Below are 19,560 nucleotides of genomic sequence, written 5' to 3'. Positions count from 1 at the left end.
ATTGATTCTACATACAGAAAAGTGGGGGGCATTATTTGCTATTTCTATTTACTATTTCTGATAATTTTTATGCGACTGCAAAAATAGAAAAAAATTTTGTCGTATATTGGTATCACGTAGGCGTCGTCTTCTGTGTCGTCGTTGTCGTCAGAAGACATTTGGTTTTTGCACTACAACTTGAGTATAAGTAAATAGAAATCTATGAAATTTTAACACAAGGTTTATGACTATAAAAGGAAGGTTGGGATTGATTTTGGGAGTTTTGGTCCCAACAGTTTAGGAAATAAGGGGCTAAAAAGGGCCCAAATAAGCATTATTCTTGGTTTTTCACACCATAACTTTAGTATAAGTTAATAGAAATCAATGAAATTTAAACACAAGGTTTATGACCATAAAAGGAAGGTTGGGATAGATTTTAGGAGTTTTGGTCCCAACAGTTTAGGAAAAAGGGGCCCCAAAGGGTCCAAAATTAAACTTTGTTTGATTTCATCAAAAATCGAATAATTGGGGTTCTTTGATATGCCGAATGTAACTGTGTGTGTAGATTCTTAATTTTTGGTCCGGTTTTCAAATTGGTCTACATTAAGGTCCAAAGGGTCCAAAATTAAACTTATTTTGATTTTAACAAAAATTGAATTCTTGGGCTTTTTTGATATGCTGAATCTAAACATATACTTAGATTTTTGATTATGGGCCCAGTTTTCAAGTTGGTTCAAATCAGGGGTGTTCAATTTTCTTATTTTAGATTTCATAAATAAAAAGAAATCCAAATTTAGAGCTGAATCTGAATGTGGTGTCCATACTTGCCCCAACTGTTGAGGGTTCAACCTTTGCGGTCGTATAAAGCTGTGCCCTGCAGAGCATCTGGTTTTATATTGGCATGATTTTCAACAGAAGTTAGTTATACAATAACTGAAAAAGTCTTTTAACATAACTTTTTAATTACAATATCAAATGTTTTGAATCAGTATATTATATTTTGCAGGAAATTTGTGATTTTAAGTAATGGCAGACAAATTTGTATTCAAGGGTAAACATGCCAATTTTTTTAGGGTCTAGCTGAAACCCCCCACCTGGGTGCTGAAGATTTGTTTGCTGTGTTGACCTATTGGTTGCCTTCAGCTGTTTTCTGCATTGTCTTTGGTCTGGTCGATTCTCAATTTTGCAATTTAGAAATATATTATTTTATTTTTTTTCCTGACATCCCTTTTAGGTGCTGCTGAAAGTGACATGGATTTGGATTTGCTGGCAGAATCTGAGAGTGACAGTGAAAGTAGTCATAGCAACCAGGATAATGTTAGTGTACAGAGGAGTGCTGTTACCGCAGCAACAGCGGGTTCAGATGCAGGAACAGGTAAGTGTTGTTATAGCAACCATAGCAACTCTTTGAGGGATTACCTTTAATTTGGACATTTGTCTTGGAACAGTCAAACATTTACAGAAAATTCAAATGTTGATATTTGAAATATTTCAAAATTTGCTTTGTTGAGCACAATATCATTCCAATTAATGTCTTACCCAAACATTTTGAAGAAGAAAAGAATTATTCAATAAAGATAACAAATTATAAAAAGGCACAAGTTTTTAAACTACCTTTGAATGTTATATGTCAAACATTAGGGCATGCAATATTTATAAGAAAATGGCTTTCTGATTCTAATTTTCAAACTCATATAGTTGAATTGTATGTCTTAAAAAGATCCTTAACTTTTTAAAGCAGTCCACATTTTAAACTTGTAGAAATCAGTAACTTTTTCATAGCAGTTAACTTAAAGGATTTTTTCTATTTAGGACCATTAAGTCTCGCCCATTTCTCAGAAGACAGTGGTGACTCTCCGGACTCGTCAAATCAAGAGGATGATTATGAGAGCGACGAAAACCAAAGTGAGGCTAATGATGCAGACGATATGAATTTTATTGATGAACAGTTAGAAAGATGTAATACATCAGGTTAAGACAGTACATTTACTTGCTTGAACAAAACATGGACAGTCTTTTCTAAGATCAGGTTTCTGTTTTACCGAGGCTAGTAAACACATTCTGACAGCTTTCGTCCTGAAATTGCATGAAATATTTGCCACTGGACATTAAGCAAACCGAAAACATGGGACAGTCTTTTCTTAGATCAGTTTTCTGTTTTACCGAGGCTAGTTAACACATTCTGACAGCTTTCGTCCTGAACATGCATGAAATATTTGCCTCTGGACATTGAGCAAACTAAAAACATGGACAGTCTTTTCTAAGATCAGGTTTCTGTTTCAAGTAGGCTAGTAAAAACATTTTGAAGTTTTAGGTCTTTGTCCTGAACATGCCAAAGTATTTGCCACTGGACATTGAGCAAGCCAAAAACATGGACAGTCTTTTCTAAGATCAGGTTTCTGTTTCAAGCAGGCTAGTAAACACATTCTGAAGTTTCAGTTCTCGTCCTGAACATGCCTGAAATATTTGCAACTGGATGTTAAGCAACCAGAAATTAACCAATCAAGTTTCAGCACACACCTGACAAATTTAGTCAGGAAAATGTGTAGCAGCTATAAATTTATAAGTTTAGAAACATGTATATTATCCTTATGCCTATGATAGGTATGGACAAAAGCAAATGTGGGCCATATTTCAATGAGACAACAACTGCACAACCTGAAAAACAAAGGACTTGGCTATTAGAAAAGTATTAAAAGTGGTAAATTTAACAGAGTCTGTAAGTCATAAATTGGATATCAAACCAATATATATATATGTTTTAAGTCAAAGAATACATGGTTTGAAAGTGTAGGCCTTCATTTCACACAAAAAATGTACAACAAAAATAATGTTTAAGTAATGAACTTCTCAGAATTCTTACAATCAATTTTAATGGTTACTTTTTGGTGAAATGTTGGCCTGACTTTTTTATACTGATATTTCACTAGCACAACATGAACTAATTATCCTAGCCTATGTGTTACATTACACAAAAATTGCAGTAATAAAGATAGACTAGACCTGGACGTTGGATTATTGCTATTTTCAACTTCAGAATGGTACCTGAATGTATTCCACTTATCATAACTAGTGATTGTAAATAACAAATACATTTATTATTGTCTTAACATCCTTTGAACAGTTACTGGTAGTAAACTTTTTTAAAGACCTTATATTTGAGAATTGAAATGCTTTTTTTCATAGGGAGCCATGGACAGAGAACTCTTCAAGCACCACAGACCATGCAGTGGGCCATTAGACAGAGGGACACAACATCCTCCAGACCAACACCTTCTGCTGCGACTAATACTACCTCTGGTGAATATACCAATCTTCCTGTTTCTTTCTCTTTGTACATTGTATTATTTCAGTTTTCATTATCCAAACAAAAATTAACTTTGATCAAAGTTTCAAAACTCCTTAGCCTTGGAAAATAAGTAAACAATTCAGCAGTTGTGACATTAATGTTCAAGTTCTTGACCAACTATATAAAGCCTACTCAAATTCAACAAATAATACATGTTTTTTTTTTTTTTTAGGTGGAACAAGTGGTCTGATATATATTGATCCCTCAACATTACGAAGAACCACAACTGTGACGACTACTTCTGCCCAAAGTCATGATAATGCTGTAACCATGACTACCACTGCCAGTCAGCTTGCCAGAGGGTTCGGAATAATTGTGCGTCAGATTGCTGACCTTCTTACCATGTTACAGGATTACCATGCATTAGCCCCAGGATTGCCCAGGACGCTAGATATATCTGACCAAGAAGCTATAGATTTACATGTAAGTTTACTATAGACAGGTAATTACAATAAATACACAGGGTGTTTGGCATTTCTAACCAGGAAGTAATAGATTTATATGCAGGTTTACTATAGACAGGTAATTAGAATAAATACACTGGATGTTTGGTATTTCTTACCATGTAGCTATAGATTTTCATAAAGAATTACTATATACAGGTAATGAGAATAAATACACAGGATGTTTTGTATTTCTTACCAGTTAGCTAAAGATTTACATTCAGGATTACTATAATCAGCTGGTCATAATATCAGAATCAACCTTAACACTGTTTTTGATAGGAAGCCATAGTTTCACATTGAAGTTTCTAAACTTTTTATTGCTATTTTTCAGACAAAGTCAATGAAATTCTTGGCTTAAGATGTCATCACATTTGTAAGCTTTGTAACTGATCCTAGTATGGGAGAGTTGCAACCTTAACTTAAGCACAATAAAACAATTGATTAAAAACTAGAACTAGGAGTTCTATGAGGCATACAACATACTTTTGTTATATTTACAGTTTTTCTCTGAGTGGAATTTACGCCATACCTGGGAGTGGTTATTTGATGTGATGGATTCTACAGAAGCTCAGCTGAGATTTGGCTCAGCATTAAGTAATACCTCGGATCAATCTAACCCTGTACATCCACTGCACTCCAATTACGTCAGGACTCAGAGGGAAAGAAACAATCAGGAAGAATCTCATCCAATATCACAATTCTTAGAAAGACGTAGAGCAAGATTCGGCACTATAGCTTGTAAGTCACAACAATCATTTTGCACCTATTTCTGATTCAAGGAATAAAATTAGTTAACCACCAAAAAATGCACAACTTTTTTTTAACCAATTTATTAAAGTAAATCCAATAAGTAATAAGGAGATATGGTATGATTCCCCACAAGACAACTATACACCAAAGTTCAAATGAAGTGGATGCAATCAATTATAGGCAAAGGAATAGCCTTCAACAATGACAAAAGGCCATAAACTTATAGTCTGCCTTTAAAGGCCCCAACATGAAAAATATGAAAGACTCAATTGAAGAAAACATATGGCATAATTTGTACGATACAATTTACAAAAATCAAATATGACAGACATGAACTAAGCATATTTACAATGAAAAGGTTATTAAAATTAATGTATACAAAATTAACCATAATGCTTTATTTTTACAGCAGCTGATGGCAGTGTTGCTAGGAGAGACTTTCTAAACTATGCATTGTCATTAATGAGGTCACATAATGACGAGCATTCAGACTCACTTCCAAGTTTGGATATATCAGCCATGCGTCACGTTGCTTATGTCTTCGATGCCTTGATATATTACATGAGAAGTGGGACAGATTCAGACACTGACGTCATACGTGATGGAATATCGGTAATATCATGTGATCATGATGAAAATGAAAATGAGGAAGACAATGACGAAATAACAGGAAACAGTTTGTCTGGAGTTGAAAATGAAAGTATGGATGGTGAGAGTGAGACCACTGGGAAGTCTGGCAGAAAACATCCATTTTTTCATCGTTCTGAATCTACTATATTTTTAGGATGTCCTCCTCCAGATCCTTTCAAAACACCTTTAGTAGAAGCTCTCCCATTGGCTGACCAGCCACACCTTCTCCATCCAAATTCCAGGAGAGAAGATTTGTTTGGAATGGCCAGACAAACAGTAACTGCTGTAAGTTCATGTGAAACCAAAGTTCAGCCTGCATTCACTGAGCCATGGAACCTGTCTGATAAAGTTCCAGTACGAATGGCCTTGACTGCTAGACTTTCTGACATATCTGTTCCCACAGCTACAACTGCAGTGCCGGGTACCAGTTCAACAACAGCTCCACCTGTGACAACATCTGCTACAGACTTGTCATATAACAATGCTAGTGTCATAGTCAAACCTCTGTCTCATATCCCATCAACTAGTTCCCTGTTTAATCAGAATCTACCGGGACCATCTCAAAGTAGTAGAGTCCCAGAGGCACCATTTCACAACAGATTTCCTACTGAAGAACCAATGAACTTATCCTCATCACATGACGTCAGTCTTTCTAGTGATTTATCTCAAGCAGACACACAGTCACTGGAGCAAAAAATAGAAGGACAACAAGCTAGTGTTATCGTGCATGCCAGTTCTGCACAAGCCTCTTCTTCATCTGTTTCAAAGTTGTCGTCTGCTAGCTCAACTTCCTCACCATTAAAATCTTTGTTGTCGTCTCAAGATGATAAAATTACTTCGGAATTTCCTTCCCAGTCTTCACATGAAAGGTCAGACAGTGAATCTAAAGGTCAAAGTTCACAGAGTGTAAGGTCAGATGAAACACCTTGCAGTATGGACACTGTTGTATCAGGAAGTGCTTTGTCAACAGAAGGCAGCACAGGTCCACAAACTAGTAGTACTCTAAGTGGGTGAGTTAAATATAATATACAGTTTCATTTATACCTTAAATATTTTTTCTGACTTTCCTCTTAGGAATTAAAAACTTTCTACAAAAATAAAATACTATAGTTCATTGGTTGCAATGCTAGTAAAAGAACCTAAAATTAAATATTCAATTATTTACATTTGAATTAAAGTGTTACTTGTTTAAAGGTTGTGCTTTTAAATTCCAAGGATTACAATTTATTCTTTCTTCAAAATAGACGCTAAGATACCAAAGGTATATTCAAACTCATAAGGTGAAAAGAATCCCATGGCTTAAAAGAAAGACGACTGAACGACAACTTTATACAAACCACAACTTAGAAAACTAAAGACTGAGCAATAGAAACCCCATCTATAACCGGGAATAATTTCAGGTGCCACTGAAGAGTATGCAAATTCTGCTCCTCACATGGCATCTGTCGTGTAACATAATGTTGCAAATAGACTACTGTAAATTCAGAAATTATTTCGTGAATTTATTATTGCGATGTTGTCATATTTGACCAAAATGTGATTTTAATTTTTGCAATATCGAAGAAAATCCTATTTTATTCATCAAAAAAAATTGAAAATGTGAGTTCAAATTATTGCGATTATAACCCTGTCACATTTTTGCAATAATAAAAAACCTCACAATAATTTCTGAATTTACAGTACTTAAATCAGAGGTTTAAATTAAAAATAAAAAAAAACGTATAAAATTATGACTTTCATCATAATTTTATTCATAATTTGAAATAAATATATTTTAGAAGTCTTGGTGCAAGTGTACCCAGTTCAAGTACAGAAGGACCTGTAGATATAGTAGGAGCCAATGAAAATGTTGCTAATACTGTTGTCATAGAAACATCTCAAGCCTCCACATCTGGCTTGTCACCAGCTACTGCACCGTTTCCATTTACATCAACAAGGTAAAATTTGGTCACTGCAACCCAGTGATTCCATGAAATTCCCCATTGGCTGAATGAAGAAGATTTAAAAATGAATTAATAGAGAAAAGTGAAGAATATGCATGTTACACTATTAATTTTTTACCTTCCTCACTTTTACAAAATTTAAAGACAAATTCAAAAGAGACATCACTTTTACATATACACATTTTGATTTACAGATATTAGAAATAGATCAATATGTGATATGATTTTTTTTTCAAATTTATAATGCTGCTATAAGAAAAAGGTCAAATACATTTCATGATTACCTTTATATATCATATATTTATATATTTAAAAAAATTAATTTTAAAATATCTGGCTTTGACCAAATCATATCTGCAGTTTCGTGGATTGCTTGAAAAGATTTTGTTTTTGTTTTATGAGGAAGTAATTTTCAAGGAAAAGCTAAGATAGATTTGCAACTCAATGAAGCTCAAAATTTAATGCTCAAAGAAAAAAATAGTAATTTATGTCATCAAATTTATCTAGTGAAAAGGAATATATAAATAATATCACCTTCAATTGCAGCAGACAGAATCCTATTGGTCAACAATTGTCACATGATGTTCTCTTAGGAAGATGGCGTCTGGCTTTAGACTTATTTGGGCGTGTCTTCTGTGATGATGTTGGGGCAGAACCTGGATCTGTGATCAGTGAGTTAGGGGGCTTCCCTGTGAAAGAAAGTAAATTCCGCAGAGAAATGGAGAAGATTCGTAATTCTCAACAGAGAGATCTGACACTTGAGGTAAATAGATATTAAAAAAAATACCCTTATATCTGTTTTCTGATCCAAATATTCTGGAACAAAAACTGCTAACTGTTTTCTGATCCATTTATTCTGGAAAGAAATCCCTGTATTTGGTCCCTTGTGGTTGAGATTGTTCATGTTTTAGTTTAATGTCATCTTTAAATTGATCAATAAGCAAAGTTTGTAGATTTAAATATTAGATTATATTTGAGCTGTATTGTATAGAAATGTACCTTATGGAAGTGCATGTATAGTACTTTGATTGATACCAAGCATTTGAGAGGGCCCTCATGGGGTTTTTGATTATGTGATTACTTGGCCGTTTTTTTAATGATTATTTGATTATTAAGCCAAATATTTCATGATTATTTGATTACCTAGGACTGTATTTTTAGTTTATGATTATTTGATTACTAAAGATAAGCAAATATTTAATGATTATGTGATTATATTGGCAAAAAAATGGTGATTATGTGATTACTAGGACCCCCCCCCCCCCCATGAGGGGCCTCATTTGAATACGAAGTAAAAGATGAGAATTAGTCTTTTATGTAGGATTCTTATATCAATTCAATTATCAGATAGTAACAGACTTTGAAAAATGATTAAAGATTTTTTTTCAACCTGAAATCAGTTAACACATATGCTGATATTCATTTGCTGAAAGTTGATTTCTATCTGATGCAGCTCATGTGTTGATTAAAAGTATTTAGTAGATGGACAAAATCTACTATTATTATGGGAAATTAACAGTCTGCACTGTTAACCACTAGTCTGATGCCCAAGATTTGTAAAAGATATAAGAAAATTGTTGGAATTTTGGTCTTCTTACTAGTAATTGGGAAAGATTTTAGTACAGACAGTTGAATAATATCAGTTCATAAAAGCACTAGCAATGATATATATTTGTATTATTATGTTTATGTAAAGACAATTTTTTTCTAATTTAACAGGTAGAGAGGGACAGAAACCAGTTAATTGTCCAGTCTTTCAAGCAACTAAACAATCAATTCAACCGAAGAACAAATACCAGTGGTCAACCATTGGCTGTTCATAGGGCAAAGGTTACTTTTAAGGATGAGCCTGGAGAAGGCAGTGGGGTCGCTAGGAGTTTTTATACTGCCATTGCTAATGTAAGACTTATTTAGTATATGATCGAATAGTTTTCAGCTAAAGATGCTGGTTTCTACCCAAACCTGGAGCTTTATGTTGGGATCTCTAGATTTATTGTTTTACTTTTAATTGTGAATGCTTCATATTATATAAACAATGTACTTATTTTGGGGATTTGTTTTTAGAAATTACCTGTTAAAGTCTGAAAAATACTGTGTGTCACCAATGAATATCATAGTTATTTCAGAAATTATTGCACACCATTATATTATTGCAATTCAAAAATATAAATTGTATTTTAATGTATAATTTTGTATACAAGCCCATAGCAATAGGAAATTTATACTTTTTCAACTTTTAAATTCTGTGTTTTACAATACCCACAAAATCATGGAAAATTGGTACCCCTCAAATAATAATGAATCCACAGTAATAAGGAAATCCTAATCTGTAAGAATTTACTTTCTTAAATTCATAATTTATTATTATGCCCCATTAATGAGCATTATGTTTTCTGGTCTGTGCATCCGTCCATCCATCCATCCATCCATCCATCCGTCCGTCCGTCCGTCTGTTTGTCCCACTTTAGGTTTAAGTTTTTGGTGGAGGTAGTTATTGATGAAGTTGAAGTCCAATCAACTTAAAACTTAGTACACATGTTTCCTATGATATTATTCTTTTAATTTTAATGCCCAATTAGAGATTTTCCCCCATTTTCACAGTCCACTGAACATAGAAAATTTATAGTTCAGATGGGGCATCTGTGTACTGAGGACACATTTTTGTTTTATTTAAAATCAACAAACTTGAAATATTTGTTTTTAATTTTCAGGCTGTGTTATCACAAGAGAAGTTACCATCTTTAGACGGTGTCATGATTGGTCAGAAATCATCATCATACAGTAAGTACCTTATCACATCAACAGGATTTAGGGGTCCGTAATTGCTTACTGTATCTCTAGGCTTTCAACACTGAGGTTGTGAGTTCATTTCCTCAGAAAGTAAGTGTGTTTGACCCCAATATTAATTGACTAAGGTTGCCAGTTTTCTTACCAAATGTGTTGATTTTCTTACAGGACCTTGGCTTAATCCATCAATAAAAACTAAACATCATGCATAGCCAATAGTAAAAGAAGTAGTTTTAAGCACCAACAATAAAAAAAAAATTGTTTAAGGTGGTACCTAACACTACAGGGAGATAACTCTGTAATGTCAGCTAAACGTTTTAATTACGTTGTGGTGTTAAAGGAATATTAAGCTTCTCAATGATCAAAATTGGTGTTTGTCAAATTGCTATATAACCAGTGTTGTGACAAATCGGTTGGTTCAAAATTTTTAAAACTTTTATATTTTTGTTAAATACTTTGACAAAATTTTATGAAAATTAAACGAGCCAAATTAATTTTAGTGAAAGTGTTAGGTACCACCTTAATTGTTAAATAATTTCGATTGTATATGTATACACTTACAGTTCATTTTTTTTTTAAACAAAACAAACTTCTAACATGCATCTTTTATTCCAGACCTGATTCAAAGAGCAAGATCTAGGGACAAAGAAAGACAAAGACAGCAAGCCAACATCCAGAGACGTAGAAGTCGTGACAGAGAATTACGATCTACACTATCATTGGATGCTCCACCATTTTATATGCCCTCTGACCCCGCTGGCACCAACAATAACAGCACACCTACCACAGTTCCCTCTAGTGAGAGTTCGTCTGTTACAGATAGCGGGAGTGATACAATATCTCAGTATAGACGACAGCTTGGTGAACGGTTGTACCCAAGAGTTAGTGCATTACAAGCTGTAAGTATTCATGAATATTCATAAGAAATTAATTAAGCTTGCTCAGTACAAGCCATTAGAAGCAGTGATAAGTCATTTTGAAGTATTTTATGGGTCTATAATAACACTGAGTATAAAAATAAATGTCCAAATCAATCAAGTTTGGTGAATAAAAACATCAATAAGGTAGCTACCATAACAGCACAAAAACTCACAAATGGCAACTAGAGGTCAACAATTTTGATATAAGATTGAAGATTTTTTTTATTTGAACCATATACTCTATACTAAAAATCTGAAGGTAAAAAAAGTTGAGAAACAAATCTCAATATTTAATTGAAAGTTTATAGTTATCAATGATTCTCTTGTTTCATAGTCTTTAGCTCCAAAGATCACCGGTATGTTGTTAGAACTGTCTCCTGCACAACTACTGCTGATGTTGACGTCAGAAGAAACACTGCGACAGAGAGTGGAGGAAGCTGTAGAACTGATACAGTCACCAGGAAGGTCTGTATACAATATTTCTCCCATTCTTTAAATCTGTTTTATACTCTTTCTGAAACGTTGATTGTTTTTTTAATTCGCTTCATCTTAGCTCTTATTTGGTCAAAATTTTTATTATGAATAAATATTTTCTTGCATGTCGTCCTCTTATATGTCATGTAATGAAGACGACATCACACAGAAAAGGTATGGTTCTTTTTTGCTTATCATAGAAAAGGAAAAATGATGTATTATTATTTTATATGCTGGTGACTGATTGGGAATCCAAAACATGGGAATTTTGAAAAAAATATCAAAATCCTAAAAAGAAAAATTAATCTTATTTTATCTAATTTTTTTTAAAGAAATCTCTTGAAGTCCAACACATTTGAGTTCACAAGAGTTGCAGAATTGAAAGCATTATTAAGTTTTATACTTTTTCATGAATTTTGACTATAAATTTCAGAGAACTGAGTGCTGAAGCATTGTTAGATTTAGATATATTTAATTTATCTGCGACGGATAAGAAGAAGAAGGTAACAGATAAACGTATGGATATAGATGAGGAGGAGGACTTAGATGACAGTTCACCTTTGTTTTGGCAACCTGGAAAACGTGGTTTTTACTCTCCACGACCAGGAAAAAACTCACCTGAAAGACTCAATGCATTTAGGAATGTCGGAAGGTATGTTTTTCCCTTGTGTGTTTCAATACATAGGAAATTTTCTGTTTTTTAGAAGAAAAAAAGGACTGGACAATTTGTCACCTCTTTTAGTCCTAGCTTAATTTTAAGGGAATGCACACAGCAATTTTCATTTAAGTATCAAGATTTCCTGAGTATTCAATATTCTTCAATATAATGTCAACTATTACATCTGATGTGTTTAATCAGATTTTTCTGTCCCATCCGTAAGCAATTTTAGTTTTTGTACTCTTAACTTAAGTTTGCTTGAGGCAAATTTAAATTTAATGACCCTTGTACACAATTTTAAGAATCACAACACAAAGACAGAGTTAGAATTTGGATCGTGAGTCATTTCCCGTTCCGGAGTTATCTTGGAAAAATTGCAAAGCTTGAGTGGGGACATTTGTGTGTGCATTCATATTCTTCTTTTAGTTGTTGAGATCATTATTCATAGAATAACTAATCAAAGAATTCAAATAGAGATAAATATTCAACGAGTGACCGAACAACACAATAATTCACGAATGCGCATAGCACATGAGTTAATTATCAGTGTTGGTCGGTCACGAGTTGAATATTTTTCGATATTTGAATTCTTTAATTAGTTATTCTTTTTATTACATTGGCAAATGGCTTTTTTTTTAAGAAATTAACGTAAAACATGTAAGGACCTTTATCTTTTTTCTACGCATTCACAATTTGTTTTGATCCGCTGTTATCGACGTCTTGACAACGCCTATTGTTGTATAACGTCAGAGAGTGAAATAACCACGCTTATTTCACATGTGAAATTATCGGATTTTATTTAACTGGGAAATCAGTGTTATTCATTGCAACCAACTTAGAGCTCTGTCCATCTGTCTTTCTGTCTCTTACACTGTAACACATTGCTCATACCTGTCAACTGACCCGGATTCTGCGGGTGTGACCCGAGATTTTCACAATTCTGAGGGATCACCCGGATCACCCGTCGGGTCATTGAAATAACCCGGGAATTCCGAAAATGACCCGATTTCACCCGTATTTCTTAGCCTTGAGATTGATTTTCATAAGTAATATTCCTTTGAAATACCGGCAAATTCGTAATTCTTCCATGAACAGGCAGTTCATCTAGCTATATAATTTGTCAAATTAAGTGACCCATTAAGTGCATGGCTTCACTTGACAGCTTTGGTGTCAAACACACTGTTAATTAACACCAATTACCTTAGCTTTAGGTCGTAAATAAATTGCCCTGTTGTTTTACAAAGATATTTCAACTAAGAGTTACTTCCCCTTATTTGTCACCATTCAAAATTATTCCTTATATTTACGTTTTATGGGTGAAAAAGATTAAATCATAATAATATAAAATTCAAATACATATTGAAAAATAACTTTTCATTATTTTTATACCTTTATACAATTTTTAAAAAAAAGTTGAAAATTATTTTTTACATTTATACTTTCTTTAACTGTATTACTATATTTTATCATAGTCTAATTTCCTTGTCAATTGAGAGATGATCGATCATACATGTAATCCCTCTACATGGTATGTTGAAAGGCTAGTAGTCTCATTTTAAAATTACATTTGAAAAATAAATTTTAGATGATGACAAAAAGTAAAGGACATAAGACTGTGATACACAAGTATATTAAAATCTTTAAAAGTGTAATGAAATAATAATAAATAAGATTTAAAATGACTTAACCAAGTGAACATGCATTGATGTTTTGGTATCTTTGATATACATTATAAGAAAATGTACCATTAATACTGAAATTCAGCTCGAAAAAGTTCGTACGCGTTATGACCTGAGATTTGATTGTTCAATGCAGGTCATGACCTGCATTTTCATCGTCACAGGTTGACAGGTATGATTGCTGTTCAATTTTTCTCTAAAACTGCAAATCATAGCAAAGACTGTTGATTTACCAGTTTTATATGATGTGATTAAAGAGATGATGATAAAATTGAGACAGGAAATGGGGAATGTGTCAAAGAGACAACAACCCGACCAAATAGCAGACAACAGCTGCAGACCACCAATGGGTCTTCACAGAATATATTTTATAAAACACTTTCCCTAGGAATTGTAATAATACCAATGAAATGTGATAGGACATATTTTTAAGGTTGATGAATTTGATTTCAGAATAATTGGTTTATGTTTGTTACAAAACGAAATGTGTCCGCTCTTCTTCAATCGTCACGTTTTGAAGTATATCCTTGGACGTAAGATCGGCTGGCATGACCTTGCATTCTTTGATTCTGTGATGTATGAAAGTTTACGACAATTGGTGCTAGACTCTGAGAAAAAGGATGCCAGTTTGTTATTCACTGCCCTGGATATGAATTTCTGTGTGGAAATGAACCCTGAATTGGTAAGAAATTTATATGTTAATGAAGACTACAAACATTTGATTTTCCACTGCAGGAAATAGGATAATTACAATGTTTATATATATATATATATATATATATATAAACACACAAAAAAATGATTTTCATGATAAGGCACACATGAAAAGAAGATTTGTTTCAAGTGGAGTTGTAGGTATATGTTAACAAGACAGCTACCCAACAGTACTAAAAAATATTTAGTGGTAGACACATGGTCTTCAACAAAGCAATAAGTATCCATACAATATGTAAAACTTGAAACCCCATAAGCTCTAAATCACAATAAGTTGTGAATGAATTGAGAACAGTCTACGAAAATTTCATAACAGCACCAAATTCTTTACCAATACAAAACATTTAAGTTGTGAAAAGAAACAGTTTGAAAAAAAAAAATCATTTTGACTGGTTGCACAAATTTAGTTAGAGTGCAAAATTTTCATCGTTTGTGACATTATCAAAATTAAAGATTTATCTCTATGGAAACAAAAAGACAAACAAAAAGTGATGTAGTAAATAGTTTTCATGGAGGAGTTTCAGCTTTGTTTTTTCCATATGACTTTCATACCTTTAAGTTATAGTTTTTTACCTATCAATTTTGATTCAAGAGTTTAAATCACATGTATGAGATAGACGAAGAATAATTGTGTACTTTGTTGATAACAGGGTGGCGAGTCAGTAGAACTAATTCCCGGTGGTGCTGATATAGAGGTTAATGCTCAGAATGTACATGATTATGTTAGAAGATATGCTGAACTTAGGATGGTCAAAGTTGCTGAGAAAGCTCTTAAGGTAGGTCCAAACTAAGATATGCTAATTAGAGATATATGAGGGTCTGTAAGGGGGGGGGGGAATGTTTTTTTTGTATTTTGACAAGATATAAGTTCTTGTAACTTTTATGTCGTTCGATATCTGGTTTAGAATTATCTCATTGGCAAACACACTTCATTTTCTCATTTTGATAACTTATTTGTTTTCAGAGTTTACAACAGGGTGTGTTTGATGTTATACCTGCGGCTAACTTAGAAGGACTGACGTCAGAAGATTTACGATTGTTACTAAATGGTGTGGGAGATATCAATGTACAGACTCTGATTAGTTACACATCATTTAATGATGAGAGTGGTTAGTGTATTTATATTCGTAAAAGAAAAGATGTTATATAAAAAATGTTACAGTACGTTGGATTCATTTATCATTCATTTGCGATACGAAAATGTTGTATTGGTAAAAGAAAAGATGTTATAAAAAAAATGTTACAGTACGTTGGATTCATTTATCATTCATTCGCGATACGAAAATGTTGTATTGGTAAAAGAAAAGACGTTATATAAAAAATGTTACAGTACTGTGGATTCATTTATCATTCATTCCCAATACTTAGATTTTGCATTTTTGCTAGGTGTCAGGGATTCACAATAATTTTACAGTAGATATAACTGGTATTTAGAGGGATAAACTCATATGTATTGTCCAATATTGTACAGAATTAAATTATAAAAATTGTTGTAGAATAAGCTTTCTATAGCTTTTTGATATATGATTTTTTTCTTCAATATTATAACAGGTGAAGGTAATGATAAGGTACAGAGATTCAAAAGATGGCTGTGGTCTGTTGTGGAAAAAATGAATAATCAAGAAAGACAAGATTTGGTAAGATTATCTTCAGTCTAAAACTGTTATCAATTATATACACAAGATATAAAATCAGGGAGATGTGCATAAGTTTATCAAAATAAGAAAATGTGGTAAGAATGCAAATAAAAAAAACAACTTTCCACCAGAGACTATATGATAGAAGAAAGTAACTACTGGTCACAATACAGTCTTCAACAATGAGAAAAACCTTCAAAGCATAGTATGTTTTAAAAGACCCTGAAATGACAAATATATTTATAACAATTCAAATGAGAAAACTAACTGGCTGATTTGTGTACATAACATTAAATAATAAAGAAATATGAAAGACAACCAGTGAATTACAGGCACATATCAAATGTATACTGGATACAAAAAAGATGGTATTGCTTATCAGAGAAATGTGACTTGGAAAAATTTGGGGATATCTTAATTCTAAGATAACTTAATGATGTGTTTTTTGAACTGAAATTTAATTTATACTCTCTATTGCAGGTATATTTCTGGACATCCAGCCCAGCATTGCCTGCCAGTGAGGAGGGATTCCAACCGATGCCTAGCATTACACTTCGCCCGGCAGACGATGATCACCTGCCAACAGCTAACACATGCATTTCAAGACTTTATATTCCGTTATATTCATCAAAAATTATTCTACGAAGTAAACTGTTATTAGCAATTAAAACCAAAGCATTTGGTTTTGTATAATGAGAAAGAACATTGACAATGCAGTGAATAGTGTTGAATGTTAGCCCATAAAGAATTAATTTGCCATTTTATATTGATTTGGACTTTTTTGCCTGAATATTAGTTTGGTTTTCTTTACAATGTAAAATCTCAATTATCTTGAGATTAACACCAAAATAGATGAAACAGGATTTTATCTTAAATTTTATACTACAAGCATTCAGAGTCGAAATTTGAACAGGACTTTGGCATACTAAAATATTTTTTTTATATTTACGAAAATGTGCTTTATTATGATTTAGATATGAAGAATAGAAAATTACAGAGGGAGTCTGTATATCAATGAATTGGGTGATTTTGGTAAAATAATGAATCATTTAGAATTTTGGAAACTTAAGGTGGTACCCAACACTTTCACTAAAATTAATTTGGCTCGTTTAATTGTCATAAAATTTTGTCAAAGTATTTACTTTGAGACTTTAATAAAAATATAAAAATTTTAAAATTTTTGAACAAAACAGTTTTGTCAGAAAAAATACACTGGTTATATAACAATTTGACAAACACCAATTTTGATCAATGAGAAGCTTAATATACCCTTTACAACACAACATAATTAAAACGTTTAGCTGATTTTACAGAGTTATCTCCCTGTAGTGTTAGGTACCACCTTAAATCTTGTATTTATAACTGTAAAAATATAAGTAAACCAACACCTGAAGTGTTGATTGTGTGGTAGGGTAAACACTTGTATTTGTAAGTACAAATATTGAATTCATTGCTTTTTACATATATCAGTTAAAGAAACTTCAATAGATATAAGAAAAATATCTTTTATTAAAAGATTTAAGGAATATGTTTTGCATTTGTTAAAAACAGAATAATATTGATATAATTTATGAGGATTTTGACTGTACTCAGTTGGGAATTACACAAAATGTAGTAAAAGTCAACATTTATTTATAATTCATTCCCATTAAAACATTAAATATTGTCTTGAATCTGATGTTCTCATCTATAACTAAATAGGTGTATATGATGAACAAGTTATAGTTCAGCATTGTCTTGAATTTGATGTCCTCATCTATAACTAAATAGGTGTATATGATGAACAAATTATAGTTCAGCATTGTATTAAATGCTTCAATTTGATGTAAGAAAGTGATTTGTTCAAAATTGTATGGTTCTTCAAAACATGTGTTCAAACACACCTGATTACAGAAAGTGTTCTTGATTTATAAACTGCTATTATTTAAAAAGTTCTGTGAAAGTGTTTCAGAAGACATTAATCAGACTGAAAATTTTGTTTGTAAATTAAATAGGTTCAACACCATGTCTAAAATGCACGGACATATTGGACAAATGAAAATGACTTACTTGACTATACCAAGTACATGTATATATTTCATCCCAAAATATTTAAACATAAAAATATGCTGCTTTGAAACATTTTTTTTTATAATTTGGTCTTAAAAAGCAATATTGTATATTTTCAGCAGATTTTGTATTATAATTATCAGATTCTTTCTGTTCATGTATTCATTGACATGAGGTTGAAAATATTAAAAGGGAAATCTTTTTTTTTTCAGACAAACTTTGTAAAAAATTAATATTGAATCAAATCAACAAAAAGTGTGTTATTATTTGAAAAAAATCAAGTACCAATTATACAAAAAAAAAAAAAAAAGATGGAAGCTTTTGGCAGATCTACTAACTCATTTGAAATATTTTAATACTTTTATTTTCAACCTCAAATTTCACCTTTTCACACCAGAATTCATATTTTTTTATTAGTTGCTAATGAAGCAAATTTGCTGGTTGACTGTTAATGAAACATAAATGAGTGTCATATTTGAAGAGTGTGAATCATGGTCTAATTGTGTATGATTGAGTATATAGCTTCTAATTTGTGTGTATTTAATTTGATCAAAGTGTGAGACCTGGAGAATTCATTATTATATTACATTTTCATTTCGGAATGATTTGTGATGAATCTTCTCAAAAGAAGATGGCAAAAATGTGTCTTTTTTTTATTGGTCAACTGTTTATTGATTGGTCTTGTAAAAGATGAAGCAATTAATTTGAATTTTAGAAGTTAAGTAAAAATTTGACATTTCAAACTCTGTGATATAAAAGCTAAATACATCTGTAGGAGTTTTTTCATGGGAAAATGAATAAAATCTTCGAAACTGATACCTCCTTTGGTTTGTGTAGGTCGAATCCCTTAAAATACAGAATAAGAAGCCATTTAAAAGAAGTTAAATTTTCAACAAAAGTTAATAGGAAATGCATTATTACAGTTAACATAGAATATTGTTTATTCCTGTAGAAAATAAATATAATTCATTCATGAAGATGCCCTAAAAAGTGGTGATTGCCATAAGCATAAGCAATAAAATCATTGGTCTGGAATTGCTATTATAGTATTAACATATTATCTGTTTTAAAATATTTTTTTAAACAAACCATCTTTCTAAATACAGCACAATTTTAAAGTTCTTAAAAAAGGCGAACGTGAAAACCTGTAGGGTTGAATAACTATAACCCACACATCTGTCTTAAGCATGAAAATTGGACTGACAAATAGCTTAATATATTTAAAATATGAATCGCTCAAAATTCTTTATTTTAATGAACCAGATTTTTATCTATTCTGAGGGATCAGAGACTGTTGTAATGTTAATTTACTTTTCACTTATATCATTACTGCCATTTGTGTTCTAGGAGTTTTAAGCCAGATGATGTTATTTACGTTTTGCTAAAAAATCTCTCAGAACCCAAGAGATCGGTATATCACATGCATTTTAATTTTGTTGTTATTATTATAGAACTGTTTTGTATACATTTTACTTACATTAAATTTATTGTATGATCATCATCAGCAGCAAAGAAAAGCTATAAAGAATAAATGAGTGAATCCAG

General features: G+C 32.1%; 1 protein-coding gene across 4 annotated transcripts in view; it reads left to right on the top strand.

Annotated features, from left to right (window-relative positions):
- Positions 1-19,560, top strand: part of LOC139497978 (E3 ubiquitin-protein ligase UBR5-like) — a 69,575-nt gene extending 50,015 nt beyond the window's left edge. Inside the window, exons 32-50 of one of the 4 annotated variants that reach the window (XR_011657779.1) lie at positions 1,214-1,354; positions 1,792-1,950; positions 3,166-3,279; positions 3,501-3,751; positions 4,275-4,512; positions 4,934-6,164; positions 6,933-7,091; positions 7,644-7,860; positions 8,817-8,996; positions 9,809-9,878; positions 10,500-10,783; positions 11,139-11,269; positions 11,712-11,930; positions 14,069-14,297; positions 14,980-15,105; positions 15,294-15,438; positions 15,881-15,966; positions 16,447-17,667; positions 17,737-19,560. Coding sequence is in view for 3 of the 4 variants with exons in the window: in XM_071286233.1 (XP_071142334.1) it covers positions 1,214-1,354; positions 1,792-1,950; positions 3,166-3,279; positions 3,501-3,751; positions 4,275-4,512; positions 4,934-6,164; positions 6,933-7,091; positions 7,644-7,860; positions 8,817-8,996; positions 9,809-9,878; positions 10,500-10,783; positions 11,139-11,269; positions 11,712-11,930; positions 14,069-14,297; positions 14,980-15,105; positions 15,294-15,438; positions 15,881-15,966; positions 16,447-16,659 (4,193 nt within the window). In the remaining variant the exon portion in view is untranslated. Of the gene's footprint in view, positions 1-1,213; positions 1,355-1,791; positions 1,951-3,165; positions 3,280-3,500; positions 3,752-4,274; positions 4,513-4,933; positions 6,165-6,932; positions 7,092-7,643; positions 7,861-8,816; positions 8,997-9,808; positions 9,879-10,499; positions 10,784-11,138; positions 11,270-11,711; positions 11,931-14,068; positions 14,298-14,979; positions 15,106-15,293; positions 15,439-15,880; positions 15,967-16,446 lie in introns of all 4 variants that reach the window. The other 3 variants (XM_071286235.1, XM_071286234.1, XM_071286233.1) reach the window with 3 other exon arrangements.

The sequence above is a fragment of the Mytilus edulis genome, chromosome 12 (genome assembly GCF_963676685.1).
Source record: "Mytilus edulis chromosome 12, xbMytEdul2.2, whole genome shotgun sequence".
NCBI classification, from domain to species: Eukaryota; Metazoa; Mollusca; class Bivalvia; order Mytilida; family Mytilidae; genus Mytilus; species Mytilus edulis.
Note: the sequence above shows the minus strand (reverse complement) of the source record. Positions and strands in the feature narration are given on the sequence as shown.